This window comes from Juglans regia, chromosome 2 (genome assembly GCF_001411555.2).
Source record: "Juglans regia cultivar Chandler chromosome 2, Walnut 2.0, whole genome shotgun sequence".
Taxonomy (NCBI): domain Eukaryota; kingdom Viridiplantae; phylum Streptophyta; class Magnoliopsida; order Fagales; family Juglandaceae; genus Juglans; species Juglans regia.
The window spans coordinates 1,885,201-1,900,602 of record NC_049902.1 but is presented as its reverse complement, the minus strand read 5'-3'; the positions used below and the strand labels follow the sequence as shown (position 1 = coordinate 1,900,602).

Here is a 15,402-nt window from a genome sequence, read left to right as displayed (position 1 = left end):
GTTATCTTTACTTCCACTCCCTGCAGGCATTGTTCGATACTCCTTGTAGAAGGCTGGGAAGATTCATAAACTTTTGAGAAATGCTCCCAGAAGCCCCGTGCAATATCCCTCTTATCAGTTAAAACCTGTCCTTCTCTGTCCACTACCTTTTTTATGAGATTCTTTTTCCTTCTTTGGTTCACACTAGCATGGTAAAATTTGGTGTTCCTATCCCCCCGCCTTCCAGCCACTTTTCTTTTGCCCTTTGCTTCCATTTAAGGTCCTCTTGTTCTAGCAGAAAACCGAGCTCCTCCTGAGTTCTTTTTTGGAGTTTCATGCTCTTCGGGCCCTCATTTTCCTGAAGCTTGCTTAGTAGAGAGGTATTTTCTTTAATAGCATTTGTTCTCTCCCTTGCTAAAGACCTGCTCCACCATTGTAAACCCCTCTTGCACCCTTCCAATTTGTTTCGAACTCTTTCCAGCCAACTTAAGCTACTTCTCCCTACTAGCCATTCTGTTTCTATAATATCTCTACATCCCTCCTCTTTAAACCAGTTAGCCTCATACTTGAATTGGAAATTAGTCCTCCTCCTCCATCTAATCCCTTGCAAGCATTCCAACACAAGAGGCCTATGGTCTGAACAGACAGCAGGCAAAGTTTCCACTTTGAAATCGTTGTTAATAGCTCTCCATTCGGGGTTCGCCACAACTCTATCCAGCCTTTCTTTAATAAATGATTCGTCTTCATGTCGGTTGCACCATGTGAACTTCTCCCCTTTCCACCCCAAGTCGGTCAAATTCCCTTTTTCCAGCACTTCCCTAAACATCTCCATTTGATTTTTGCTTCTTTGTCTTCCCCCCACCTTCTCATCATTAGAAAGGATTTCATTGAAATCCCCTATAACACCCCATCCCCCACTCGCTGGTCTAAAGGAAGAAAGTAATCTCCAAGCCCCTTTCCTTAAGTTGGCATCTGGATGACCATAGAAACACGTTAACAGCCATTCTTTCCTGCCCATCTCCCCGATAACCATGGTATTTATGTGACGTTGAGAGTAGTTAATCACCTTTAGTGTATCTTGTTGTCTCCACATGAGCATCAACCCCCCACTTCTTCCAATAGCCTCCACCACTAAACATCCTTCATACTTGAAACTCTTAGCAATACCTTGAGCCCGACTATAAGAAAGTTTGGTTTCCATTAGAAAAATCACATCGGGCACTTTGTCCTTCACTAACAAGCGAAGGCTTTGAACTGTTCGGGGGTTCCCAAGCCCCCGACAGTTCCAACTTAAAATTTTCATATCTCTTGGCGGGGCTGCATCGCAGCCTCCACCTTATCCAGTGACACAATCTCCATCCTAGGTCGTACCCCCTTTCGACTCTTCTTGTTATTCTTCGGGAATGCTGAAGTTGTTTCACCCCTCTCTGTCCTCCTTTTGAAACCAATTGGCAACAAAGGTTCCGTATGAGTTCTGCCATGATCCCGAGCCCTACGTTTCCACCTTCCACACCCTCTCAGCAGGGTGGTACTCCGTAGTGCTTCTGTCGTCTCCCTACTCCCCCTCGAGTTTCTTAACTGCCTAATAGACGTTTGCTCCTCAGTAAGTTCAATTTCTCTTGCTCTGGGCCCCTGACTGGCCATATGGGCCTTGCTAGGCCCGTCCTCGGTACCCAGCCCATTATGGCCCTTCAATTCAATTGAACCTTTCCCCCCCGTTTCCCTAACCTGAATGCACTTTTCTTCCTTTCTCTGCACTGTTTGAGACTCTCCATCATCTATCTCTTCACTCACATCAACTGTGTCTGTTCCTCCCATACCCCCTTCTGCTGCCGCTGTTTCTGTTCCTCGATATGCTCCCACTCCATCGTTGGGATCCCGAACGAATACAGTAGACTGCCCCTGATCAGCTTTACTCGGTGTTCCTCCCTGAGCTGAGCTCCCAGCGGATCCCTCTATTTCTTCTCCCTTCTGCCTGCTCCCCGAAGCTCTTGTACCTCCCTCCTTGCTTCCTCTCCATTCAGAAGTGTAGGATGAGTACCTTCTTCTAATATTGCTTTCAGCTCTCAACCATGGTCCAACACAATAGGACGAAATATTGTTGATAACTGCCTATGTACAATCTGCAATAGAGAGGAAGAGTCTGTGGTTCATGTACTCTGGACATGTCCTGCAGCTGCTGATGTAATGCGTGGAGATGGTAGCCCAGTGAAGAAATGGCAGAGTAATTTTGCTGACTTTCAATCCTTATGGTCTGCCTTGTGGTCGAGATTGGAGAAGGAGGAGTTAGAGCTTATTGCAGTCACTTTCCACCAGCTCTGGAACAGAAGAAATGCAATGGTTCTTGAAAACCAGTTTAAAAGCCCCTCCACGATCCTAGAACTAGCAAAGGCTGACTTGAGTCTCTTTAGAAAGGTACATTGTAAGACCCCAGGTACTTTTGCGAGAAACCAGTTAGTGACTGAGGTTCTGAAATGGAAACCACCAACATGGCCTTTCCTGAAAGCTAACTTTGATGCTGCTTTTGATAAGAAGGAGGAAAGGATAGGTATGGGAGTTGTTATCAGAGACAGCAATGGTGACCTGCAGGCTACTTTGGTGGCCCCAAGGGATAATATAGCCTCAGCTTTCATGGCTGAAAGTGTTGCCCTCTTGAAAGCGATGGAACTTTGTCAAGAACTGGGTTTCAATATGGTAGAATTCGAAGGGGATGCAAAAGCTGTAGTAGATGCTGTCAAGTCAAATGCAGAAGATAACTCTTGGCTGGGGCAAGTTACTGAGGATTTAAAACAGGTTTTTAGTTTGTCTCCGTTATGGCAACTATCCTCTGTACTTAGGTGCTGTAATAAGGCAGCTCATGAAGCTGCAAAAGTAGCTATTAGATCTAGAAGTGAAAGAGTGCTGTTAGAAGAGGGCCTACCCGAGTGTATGGCTGTTGTAATGTCAGACAAACCTTGTACTACTGTTTAATCAATGAAATGTATTTCCCTTGATTTCAAAAAAAAAAAAAATGACGGCCAAACCCATTAATGAGCTGTGATATATTTTCTATAGAATAATCATATACACTATATTGTTATCTCCCTTTCATTTTAAAATATAAGATGTAGAACATTTATCACTATTAAATATTAAAGAATTATTTAATAAATGATCATCTAATAGTAATATATGTGTCATATCTTACATAGTGGAATGATAGTATGGTGTATAGATTTTTTTTTTTTTATATGAGTTATTCTATACACTGCATTCTCATCTTACTATGTAAGATGTGATATATTTATCATTATTAGAAGATAAATAATCATCCAATAAAATATTATCCAATAGTGATAAATGTGCTACATCTTACATAATGAGATAAAAATTAGATGATGGTGTGATATATAGAATTTTTCTTTCTATATTAACATTTAGGATTGATTTTAACATTGTTTACAAGTTTGTAACATTATTTAAGAAGTACTATGGTTATAAAGAGATTTCATAAAAGTAAACTCGGAAATTGATAATCTTTCATATGATATATTAGATCTGATTTACAATAAAAATAATTTTACAATTTGACGTACTATATTAAGTTAGGTAGGAATGTAATTGAACCGAACCGAGCTAGCTAGTAGTTGGCTTGCCTAGCTCGACTCAAGTCAAAATACTCGAGCTCGAGCTTGATATTTTTATTTATTCTTTGTTCGAGTTCAACTCGGTAAACTAAACTCTCAACTCGAGCTCGAACTTATCCCAAAATTGAGATCGAGCTCGAACTTATCCCAAAATTGAGATCGAGCTCGGCTCGAATTGTTTATTTTCTTAATAAGATTTATTAATAAATAAATTAGATAAATAAAAAAAATCTAATATTTAATTTGTACAACTAGCAAGGAGAACGTCTATTGAATTTTAATTAATATCTAACTAGTTGATATTTATCCATAATAACAATATATTATATGCCTAAATAAATTATTATTACATACACATAATATGATAGCATATATCTATTTCATACATGTTTCTCATATATTAGTATATAAATAATTAAATCTTATCGACTAATTATTGTACAAATTATAAAATATAGTTATAAAATATATTTAATATATAGACATAAGTAATTAGGTTAAATATTATATATTCAATTATAAAAGTGTTATGCTTATATTATTAGCTAATACATATATATATATATGTATGTATATATATATATAGGTGTAACAATATATGAATGAGTTTTAATCAAGTTGAATCAGGAATAAAAGAGCGGGCCATAATGAGCCTTAGCGGAGTAGAGTCAATTTTTTTTGGGTATGTGTCATTTATTAATCGAGCAGATATTTGATTTCACGGACAATTTCTTTTTTTCACGAGTCGAGTTCGATTTGACTTTAACCGGACGATTACCGAATGAACTATTGAATAGACTGATTCATTTATAACTCTAAAGTCAAGTCAATTTATGAGTGTTCTGGTAAATTTTTTTTTTAACTAAAACATTCAAGTCAATTTATCAATATTTATAATAATGAAAATTCTTAGAATATTACAAAGAGAAACAACTCGTCTTGGAAATTACAAATTTCTCAAATTGCTCAAATTTATGCAACGGGGTCAATTGCTCAAATTTCAGTGTTTCAGTGTTACTGTCAGTCCGGATCACTCATGTCACCCTGCACTTCGCCTATGGAAAATTGGCAGAGGAAAACTTGGAAAAGTAAACACTAAAAACAAAATAAATAAATTCACTAGAGAAAAGCTCATAGCCACAGCTGCAAATATGTATGGATGACCCCCGTCTACAACCATACACTCACTCATGCTTATGAAAACTCTCATGGCTTCTCTGCAATGGCTAAAGGAAAGCTTCCAACCCTTCATGTTACTCTTTGCATCCATTTTCCTAGCGGTGTTGCTCAAGTTTTTCTTCAAGGAGAAGTCAAGGAAAAGATCCAACCTCCCACCAAGCCCTCCAAAGCTGCCCATCATTGGAAACCTTCACCAGCTTGGCAACATGCCTCATCTCTCTCTCCATAACCTAGCAAAGAAGTATGGTTCAATAATTTTCTTACAACTTGGTGAGATCCCAACAGTGGTAGTTTCATCGGCTCGACTGGCCAAGGAAGTGATGAAAACCCATGATCTTGCGCTGTCGAGTCGTCCACAAATCTTTTCAGCAAAACATCTGTTTTACAATTGCACCGATGTTGTCTTCTCCCCCTATGGTGCTTATTGGAGGCATATTCGAAAAATATGCATACTTGAACTACTTAGTATCAGAAGAGTTCAATCGTATAGCTTTGTTAGAGAAGAAGAAGTAGCTCGTTTGGTTCGTCGAGTTTCAGAGTTCTATCCTGGCACCACCGATCTAACCAAGATCCTTGGACTATACGCAAATGATGTTCTTTGTCGGGTTGCATTCGGAAGGGATTTCTCGGGAGGAGGAGAATACGATCAGCATGGGTTCCAAAAGATGCTGGAGGAGTATCAGGAATTGCTTGGAGGGTTTAGCCTTGGAGATTTCTTCCCTTCTATGGAATTTGTACACAGCTTAACGGGCATGAAATCCAGACTTCAAGATACTTTTCGACGCTTTGATCAACTTTTCGACTTGTTTTTGACTGAACATCGTGATCCCAAAAGAGAGACAGAGGAGCACAAGGACCTTGTGGATGTGTTACTCGATCTACAGAAGAATGCATATGATGAAATGCCACTTACCACAGACAACATAAAGGCTATCATCTTGGTCAGTGAAGACTCTCTTTTACTTCAATCACAGCTATAAAAGTGCAACTTAATGAGTATGAATGATTTTTGTCATACGGATTATAATGATATTAGTATCATTACTGTTTATGCAGGATATGTTTGCTGCTGGAACTGATACAACGTTCATCACCCTTGACTGGGGAATGACAGAGCTTATCATGAACCCTAAAGTCATGGAAAGAGCACAAGCCGAAGTACGAAGCGTCGTTGGAGATAGAGAAGTTGTTTTACAGAGTGATCTGCCCCAGTTGCACTACATTAAAGCTGTCATCAAAGAAATCTTTCGGCTGCATCCTCCTGCTCCAGTATTAGTTCCTAGAGAATCCATGGAAGATGTCAGCATTGATGGCTACAATATTCCATCCAAAACACGTTTTTTCGTCAATGCCTGGGCAATAGGAAGAGACCCAGAATCTTGGGAAAATCCAAATGCATTTGAACCACAAAGATTTATGGATAGCACTATCGACTTCAAGGGGCAGCATTTCGAGTTAATACCTTTTGGCGCTGGACGAAGAAGTTGCCCAGCCATAGCATTTGGAGAAGCAACAATTGAGCTCGCTCTAGCTCAACTTCTCCACAGCTTTGATTGGGAGCTTCCTCCTGGCACTACACCCAAAGATCTGGATATGTCAGAAGTTTTCGGCATCACAATGCATAGGATAGCTCACCTAATCGTCATTGCCAAACCGCGCTTTCCAGTTGGACAAAACAAATGATGATACTAGATCAACAGCTGTCGCATGGAGCATTTTCGAATAAGGAACTCTGATGTTTTTATTTGAATTTTCGGATAAAGACATCTAATGTTTAATGTCAATTGAGAATCTTCAACTCTGTCAGCATATTTTAGGGATAACCAATCTCCCAAATAGGTATATAGGTGTGTTTGTATGTGTAATGTTTTATAATCTCAAATAATAATCTACCTATCCTTTGCCTACATTTGGGAATATCCAACTCCCAAATAGTTGTGGACAATGCTCGAATTTACTTCTGTAGTGAACCTCATCTGCGTTGAGCTCAAACATGAAAGGGAGAAATATTACTCTACGAGAGCTAATTTACAAGGCTTATGCGTTGAACATTGGAAAATGCAAATAAACACACTTGTCACCAGAGCTAAACTCAGCATTGATAACCAACCTATTCTCCCTCATCTCATCTTCTATGGATGCCACAGGAATAAATATATGTAAGCTAGAGTTAATGGACACGTCCATAAGTTGTCTAGAACTCAGATAAAGGAAACAAGGATAAATTATCCAGCAATAGGGCTGACAGAAGCTATACATTACAAGGCAATCAAATGTAACCTCTTAGCAACTCCACAAAGATTTCAACAAAATTTGCATAGACAATCACTCTTGATTAGCTCCAAAACAGCACATGCTAGAAAAAAAAACTGCTGAAATTTGACGATTCAAAAGCATTGGAAAAGATGTAATATGGGGTATTCATTATTGGAAAAGAAAATATGCATTTTGGCTTCTTGGAATACCCTGGAAAGGAAAATTCACGATCATTGGCAAACTCGTCTTCATAAGGTGATCCAGAACTGCAAACCGCTCTCTCTATTAGTTGAATCAAATATTCAAACTCATTTTCTGAACATCAGTGAGACCTTAGATCCTGAAGATAATGGCCCACTTGCTGAGCGCCAAAAAACAACGCATCAGCAACGAGAAAGATCCCCACCTGTGCCATCCACAATCAAACGTCATATACTCTTTACAAGGTAACAAAGTAAAGACTAAGGTGCCGTTTAGCTAGTGAGTTGAGATGAAATTTAAAAGTTGAATAAAATATTGTTAGAATATTATTTTTTAATATTATTATTGTTTTGAAATTTGAAAAAGTTGAATTGTTTATTATATTTTGTGTGGGAATTTGGAAAAAATTGTAATGATTAGATGAGACGATTTGAGATCACTCTTATATCCAAACCAAGCCTAAGTAGTTTAAAGTTTAAGAAATGTCAGAAAGAGAATAATTACCAGCCGGGCAGAGAACACTAGTCGGTAACTCCAACCTAGTCTCGAAGCTGCATCTCTTTGTTGATCAGTAAAACTGGAAATAAAAATGTCAAATTTTCTGGATTCACTCGTTAATAAATGTTGGTAGAACATATCAGTTCAACAATAAAGTGTGCCGCAGAAAATACGTTAAAAAACATGTTACACAATCAAGTTTGTCTTTCAAGCTAGAGATGACAGAGAGAAACTCAGGAAATGTTTTTGATGAAGAAATCAGGAAATATTATTTTCCCCTTTATATTGACAGGTTAAGACGTGCCCTCAGAAGGTCTTCAACCCACAACGAAACCCACACACTCCATTCTTATGGAAGCACCATTGTACTCAGATATGTGAAATCAACCAGCAACAAGACCAGCTTGCTTTTCATTGTTCAGAGGAACTAGAACCATTGTCTGATAATAATGCCAAATCTGATCTACTGGCATCTACTGGATAATTCATCTAATGGCAGTCTAGAGATCAGCTGTGGATGCATTTTTCTTAATGAAGTAGATCAGCCGTAGATCGTACCAGCATCATTTTCTAACCCAAAGGACAAGTGCCAGGTGAGACTGGGTGCTGGAAAACTTGCATGTAGTATAATGTGTACTAATCTGTAGTATGGAATTTTATATATTTCCATATGAATGAGGCGTACTATAATGTCTCACAGCTGGGTAACTTACAGACTATAGCATGTACGATATTGTCTCATAACAATTCTTTATGATACAATTTCAAAGGAAAATAGGAAAAGTAGTAAATAGTTACCCAAGAAACTCAGAAACCCCACCAATTCCAGCAAATTTAAGAGGTTGAGGACCTTCGATAACAAGATCCTGCTCCACATAAAATGAGTGTTAGTATCTTCCCTTATTCATATTTGATTGACAGAAAAGGAACAAAAACCAGCAGGAAATAAATCGATAATAAAAAGGGAAGGCCTCTACTTCTCATATCAAATACCTCCTCTTCTGCAGCTTCCAGGCCCCCTTGCACCCAGAAAAGGTTTCTGTAGCCGGCATTATAAAGTAGCTCACAAGCAGCTAGAGACCTGCCTTATAATGAACTACAAAATGAGATAAGTGGGAGGAGATAACAAATACCATTCTCCATGTTATACCAACAGTATTTGGATTTATTCTTTAGTAGTGATTGGCATCCCTCAGTGTCTTATCTAAATTTTATATTTTAGATAAAACACTGTTGGTCTTCTTACTATTAGGCATTAAATTTTATAGGTTTTTCCTTATTTTTCTTTCTTGTAATATCTAATTATCTATATAAGGTCTTTATTTCTTTTTAGGAACTTGGGTTTGGGCCTTTATTTTTCTCCTTGTAGCCCCCAAGTTTCGCTATATGTACAAGGTATTCCTCCGCCATAAGCGAGGGTAATTAATAAAGTTGGGATACCGTCCTCTTTAAAAAAAAAAAAGTGTCTTATCTAATCAGTATATGCAGGATGCCAACACATACTATGACTGTCTCAGGCAGGCCTCTAAGTGGCACCCTTCTGTTTCTCACCCAAGATGGAATATATGCTTCACTGTAGTGATAAATGATTGGAGTGAATCCAAGAACATACTCCAACCTGAACAAACAACAGGGGTATGCCATATAAATCCTGGCCAAGGGACAGCCACTGTCTGGAGAGATCAAGACCAAATTGGATAAAATCTGCAAAACTGAAGCAGTATTTCATTATTCTTGTTTATCCCTCATATTAGTGTTTCATGCTCAGCGATGACTCAAGCATCTCATGGTTTAAAGAATCATGAAGATCTCTCCATATCATAGATTTTTCGAGGAAATTAACTTCATTACTGTTACTTAAAGCCTTCTTTTGCCTATTGTTTCTCTGGATATCTCTTGACTCTCAAATGGTCCCATCAATTCCACATATTTATATTTCATAAAAACTAAGGCAAAGAAATCTACCACAGAAGAGAGTAAAGAGAGAGAAAAGGCCCATGTAAAGAGCTTGCAGTCATAGCAAAACTGACAACATAAATGCAAGTGTTACATCTTGAATGTACTGCTTCGCAGCTTAACATAAATAATCTCACTTAAACAGAAAAATACAATGCTGCCCATCAAAGTTGTAATTCCCTCCAACAGGTATAGACAATGATAAGAACTTTTGAAAATTCTCCTCACCTCAACCCCTTCTGGCATGCAACAATAAGGTCTGTATCTTTTGGATAATTCTCCTGAACTTTTGGTAAGAATTGGCTGTCGAAGAAAGAAAAAACAACAAATGGCAGTCATTGTATAGACAAGTAAATCTAAAGAAGTAATTTCTCACATACTCGTTGTAAGACAATGTTGGCATGCCACTCCACCAACCTCCTACACAAAAAATAGTCAATTTAACAAACTAACCAGCACAAAATCATGGGAAACCTATCCTAATAAAGGAACCAGGTTTCCATGAACAACAGTGAAACTCATACTAGTCTCTCTGCACCAAAATAACTACTCTCCTTTTCACAGTAAACCATGATAAACACATTGTTCAATGATGCTTTATTAGGCGATCCATAAACATTGGCAGAACATGTATGTGTGTGAACGTGCACGCGGGCATGTGTGTATCGATTACGGAATGCAAGGTAGCAAAGGTTGTGCGATACCCATCATGAAACTTGTGATCTTTCTGGACAGAGTTCCAACATCAAGCTTGGTATCAACATCAAAGATTGGAATCCACCTTGAGCCTTTAACCCACGCCTTCAAAACACGGGAAAATATATGATATTCAAGAACTATGTCAAAGAAAATAACCAAGGAGACATGATGCTACGTAAAAATTCCTAAGCAAAACAGGATATGGAAGTAAAAGGAAATGAAAAAGAAAAAGATTTTAAAAAACAATAATTGAGATACAGTTTAGCAACAAGAACTTGTTATATGAATGAATACGAACTAAGGAACTAGTTAATTGTACTCCAGGAATTGGATATTATACCTGTATATGATTATCACCAATGCAAGCTATCATATTAATTATCACAATTAACTATAAAACAACATAATAAGAGTTAGGTGATTAAGCACGTTCACGTGGAACTAATAAGGAGTGAGCTAAAGCCAAGTGAGAGTTCTAAAATTTATTCTTGGGAAAATTCTGACCATGGATAATCTAAGAAAGCGTGGCATGTGTATGGTTGAGTGGTGCTTCTTGTGCAAGAAAGATGGTGAATCTATAAATCATCTCTTTATTCATTGTGAGGTGGCAAAGTCTTAGTGGAATGAGATTTTTGGCTGGACAGGTATTGTTTAGGTGATGCTGAAGGAAGTGATTGATCTTCTCGCATGTTGGAATGGTTTTGAGGGGAGAATTAGTGTGGCTGCCATATGGAAGATGATTCCTTTGTGCTTGATGTGGTGTCTTTGGTTGGAAATGAATGGGAGATGCTTCGAAGACAAAGAACGCTCTTTAAGAGACCTTATGGATTTTTTCTTTTGTACTTTGGGTTCGTGGGCCAAGGCTCTTGTACTGAATGATGATAATTTTCAGGATTTGCTTTAGGCTCTTTTTTGTTCCTAGTGTGATGTACGTATTTCCTTTGTATACATCCTGTATACTTGGGCTTTGCCTATTCATGGTAATAAAACTTTCTTATTAACTATAAAAAATATATATATATTCTTGGAGGATCTGGATTTTCAAGTGTAAATTATATACAAAAAAACAAATGAACGATAAACTGCCCACCTTTTTGTGTTCAATAGAGGGACGGACATCAAGGAGGGTCTTGTTAGATAGCTGAATTGCATAACCGGCTTCCCTTGGAGTAAGAACTTTGACTTTTTCTTCCCTGACCTATTGAAAACAGTAAAACATAACCTGATTTCCCTGAGCTACACAATACAAATTCATTTAGGAATTATTATCACAATCATACTGAATAAACTGCAGTTGATACAAAGATTGGCACAATCAAGTTATCTAGGAGACAGCCATAAAGTTAGGCCTCCCTGCATTAGGTATGCACCAAGAAAGGCACAATGGTCTTCATATATTTCAAATTGAGAATCTTACTCCCCTTAATCAGAATGGATATATAAACAAAATTTCAAGTCAAGCCCCAAAAAACTGATAGCCAATAATATTATAGATCATAACTGTCAAAGCACTCATATTCTTCAAAGATTCCTAACTTGGTAAAGTTGGGTTGAGTTGGGTTGGGTTATGCCCAGAAGAATAGTAGGCCTCTTTGCCGATTGGATAGGAACACACGGTAGCCCACAAATTGTAGTGGTGTGGAAGATGACCCCTATCTGTCTAGTGTGGTATATTTTGAGGGAACGGAATGATAGAACTTTTGAGAATTGCGAACAGACAACAGAAGAGCTTAAAAGTTTCTTTTCATGCCTTTTTTCCATTGAATAACCTCTACAGATTTCAGTGGGCTTAACTTTCATAATTTTCTTGTATGTTTTCCTACTGCTAACTAGGTTATCCTCTTGTATACGTCTTATGTACTTGGGTTATGCCTTTTTGCATTTTCTAGTAATAAAATCTTCTAATACTTATAAAAAAAATCTTCACAAACTCCTAACAAACAATGTATTTACAATAAATACATGGTCTAAGTTTCTGAAAAATAATTCAAAAAATGAATATCAAGGCAATCACCTTATCACCTACCATTATATTCCAATAGAATTGCAAATCATTGCTTAACATATTTTTTGTTCACTTAACCAAATATAAACACATATTTATATATAGTATATATATAGGTGTGTATATATATATATCATCCTTTCTGTTCATCTCAACAGTTACTATATGATAAAGGTAACACTAGCTTGCCTTTTGAAAGATTATAGACGAGAATAGACATATTGGGGATGTTATATGGCATCGGATTTAATATAGATTATCCAAATTGTCCCATTTTCTTTCACCCACTAATCTTCTTTTCTATTAGAATTTGGAATCCTCTCACACCAATGTAATATAGAGTTAGAACCATCACTCGATTAATGGAGATTTTGATTATAAGCAGGAGCTATAAACTCAATTTTAGGTGGCTTAGTGCTACTAATAACGGCCACAATTCAACTGAAACAAGACATTGCAATCCTTCAAAACCAAAGTGCAACTTAAAATGCATCCATCAGAAAAACATCAATGCTTGAATTTCTTACTAACTCATCTATCCTTGCCCAAAGAAACATAGAAGTCTGTTACTTTGGGATATAATATACCAGAGCTTCCCATCTCTTCCTGGCAGCAGCCATATCTTTCATTTGCTTCAATTCATAATCTTCTCCATCAACTTGCATTCGAACAGCAGTCCTGTGCTAAATGAGCCATAAAGACTACTCACATTAGAACTATGGAGCGAAGAGTCGATCACAGAAGCTACATTGGTTTCTATGAAAATTTAACAAGAAGAAACCCCGAAAAAGGATCCTAAAAATTTTACATATTTCAAAAAATTGTATGCTACCACAAACTCTCTTTTCAAGTTGAAAATTCGTTAAACAAAATAAAAATAAAAATAAAATGTTAAAAGACATAAATAGAAAAAAAAAATCGTCTTTTATTCTCTCTCTTTCTCCCTCAACCAAACTAGAGAGAAGCAAAACACCAACAAATAATCAAATGAAGCCCGTTCATTAGGGCTTGGAAAATTTAGAAACTTTACGTACCAAAAGGGGTGTTCCGCATGAGGGTCTGAGTTTCAGAGAAGACAGCTCTGACGAACTGTAACAAAAGGGTCTGGGTTTCAGAGAAGATAGCTCTAAGGAACTGAAATAATGTGTTCTTTCCGGATTTTTGGAAACATTTTGGACTTGAAAATTGGAGCATGAAATGTTATGAGAATTGAGAGAGGGAAGTCCCAGAGCTTCCATTGTCTTGGGGGAGACTGAAAAAGTGTGGATTTGGAATTGCTTATCCGTTAGTAATCCGACTTGAAAAAAGTAAGGATATGCTTTTTCCGGGATTGTATTCTGCACGGGACAGAATTAATCCCCTAAAGATTAGGGGTGGGCCTCGGGATACCCTCCCCCACCCCGGGTCCACCGTCCCGGCCCAGTAGGGGCGGTGCCGGCAACCCCTCCCGCATTATGTTGGGGTGGGGCTCCTGTCCGCTGGAAAAGTAAATAGAAAAATATTATTTTGCTCACTTAGTTTGTCTTTTTATTTTGACATTTTATATATTTTAATTTTTTTTATTTAATAATTAAAGAAATGATTATTAATATATTAATTTTTTAAATATTTTTAAATGATAAAAAGGTAAAAATAAAAATATACACTTAGATCATGCTACTCTAAACGATAGAATAGCATTACTCAAATAAATAAAATAAATAAATTCGTTATCAAAATAACTCCGTTTTGATAATAAAATTGTTATTTTTATATATAATATGAAATTAAGTTGATTTGGGATCAATTCAAAAAATGTTTCGTCTCGTTTCGTCTCATATAATCTTATTATTATAATTTTTTTAAATTTTTACATAAAGTATATTAAATAATTCAATTTTTTCATATCTTAAAATAATAATAATATTAAAAAATAATATTTTTTTTAATTTTCAACTTTTATTTTTTATCTAAAATCATCTTATTACATCTCAAAATCCAAACCAGCCCTTAAACGTAACCCCTCTCTCCCAATCTCTCGTCCCCCTCTCTCTTTCCTCTCTGCGTTGCTACCCTCTCAAACCTTCTCTTCCTCTCACAGTTGCTGCGGTGACATATCCCACATCCTCTTTTTCTCATCCTCCTACTTTTCTTCCCAGACTCTCTCTTCCTGAGTCCCTCTCGTAGTTGCCACGGGCCTACAGTCGTGTGGTTTTTATTATTTATTCTTGTCGTTTCCAATTTTATGTGTATTGTATTGTGGATGTTGTTGTGATTTTATATTTTGTTTTGAATTTTCTCTTTTCTTTAATTTTTCTTTTCGGCTGTGACAGTTGTGGGTGATTCAAATGATACAGGCACAATTATTTTTACAACTATTTATATAACTATGTTTTAAATAAAAAATATTCTTGCAAAATAAGTTTCTTTTTACAGTGTATAAAGAAAACAATCAGAAAATAGAACCAAAAGATCATAGAATTAATTAATTAGTTATTATTCTTGACTGTCAAAATTACTTTGATCCCTCTATACCCTTAATTGTTCTATTAGTTTATATAGAAGCTTTATTTAATAAATCAGCTACCTTTGCGCATAGCACAAGTTCAAGGACTGAGTTTGGATCCCAAACTCATCTCAACTTATTATTATAATTTTTTTAAATTTCAATATAAAATATAATAAATAATTCTAATTTTTCAAATTCTAAAATAATAATAATATTAAAAAATAATATTCTAATAATATTTTATCATCTCAATTCACTCCAATATCCAAACACATCATTCTTTATAAATTTTAGAAGAATTTCATTAAATCAATGGAATACCTTAAAGAAAATTGTATAGGATCTGTACTCTCTCCCTATCTAATGTGGTTTGATATGATATATTGGATTATAAAATTATTTTTATTATAAAATAGATCTAACGAATGTTATAAAATCATATTAATTTATAAATTTATTTTTATATAATTTATTTGTATATATTGTAGTTCTCGTATATTTAATTTTGTCACATA

The 15,402-nt window shown here is 36.4% G+C and overlaps 3 protein-coding genes across 3 annotated transcripts; 2 read left to right on the top strand and 1 right to left on the bottom strand.

Annotated features, from left to right (window-relative positions):
* Positions 1-2,166: 2,166 nt before the first annotated feature.
* Positions 2,167-2,949, top strand: LOC109000777. The gene has a single exon (XM_018977778.1). It carries the CDS (start codon positions 2,167-2,169, stop codon positions 2,947-2,949), a length of 783 nt encoding a protein of 260 aa, XP_018833323.1.
* Positions 2,950-4,588: 1,639 nt separating this feature from the next.
* Positions 4,589-6,693, top strand: LOC109000784 (cytochrome P450 71A1-like). The gene is made up of 2 exons (XM_018977787.2): positions 4,589-5,725; positions 5,841-6,693. The coding sequence occupies exons 1-2, from the start codon at positions 4,796-4,798 to the stop codon at positions 6,465-6,467; spliced, it is 1,557 nt and encodes a 518-aa protein (XP_018833332.1). The 5' UTR covers positions 4,589-4,795; the 3' UTR covers positions 6,468-6,693.
* A 297-nt stretch (positions 6,694-6,990) lies between these two features.
* On the bottom strand, positions 6,991-13,898 carry LOC109000788 (rhodanese-like domain-containing protein 11, chloroplastic). Its single transcript, XM_018977790.2, has 10 exons — positions 13,434-13,898; positions 12,987-13,082; positions 11,485-11,592; positions 10,400-10,496; positions 10,076-10,115; positions 9,924-9,998; positions 8,733-8,820; positions 8,538-8,605; positions 7,746-7,818; positions 6,991-7,446 (listed from the first exon to the last, which is right to left on the bottom strand). The coding sequence occupies exons 1-10, from the start codon at positions 13,635-13,637 to the stop codon at positions 7,363-7,365; spliced, it is 933 nt and encodes a 310-aa protein (XP_018833335.1). The 5' UTR covers positions 13,638-13,898; the 3' UTR covers positions 6,991-7,362.
* Positions 13,899-15,402: the final 1,504 nt, after the last annotated feature.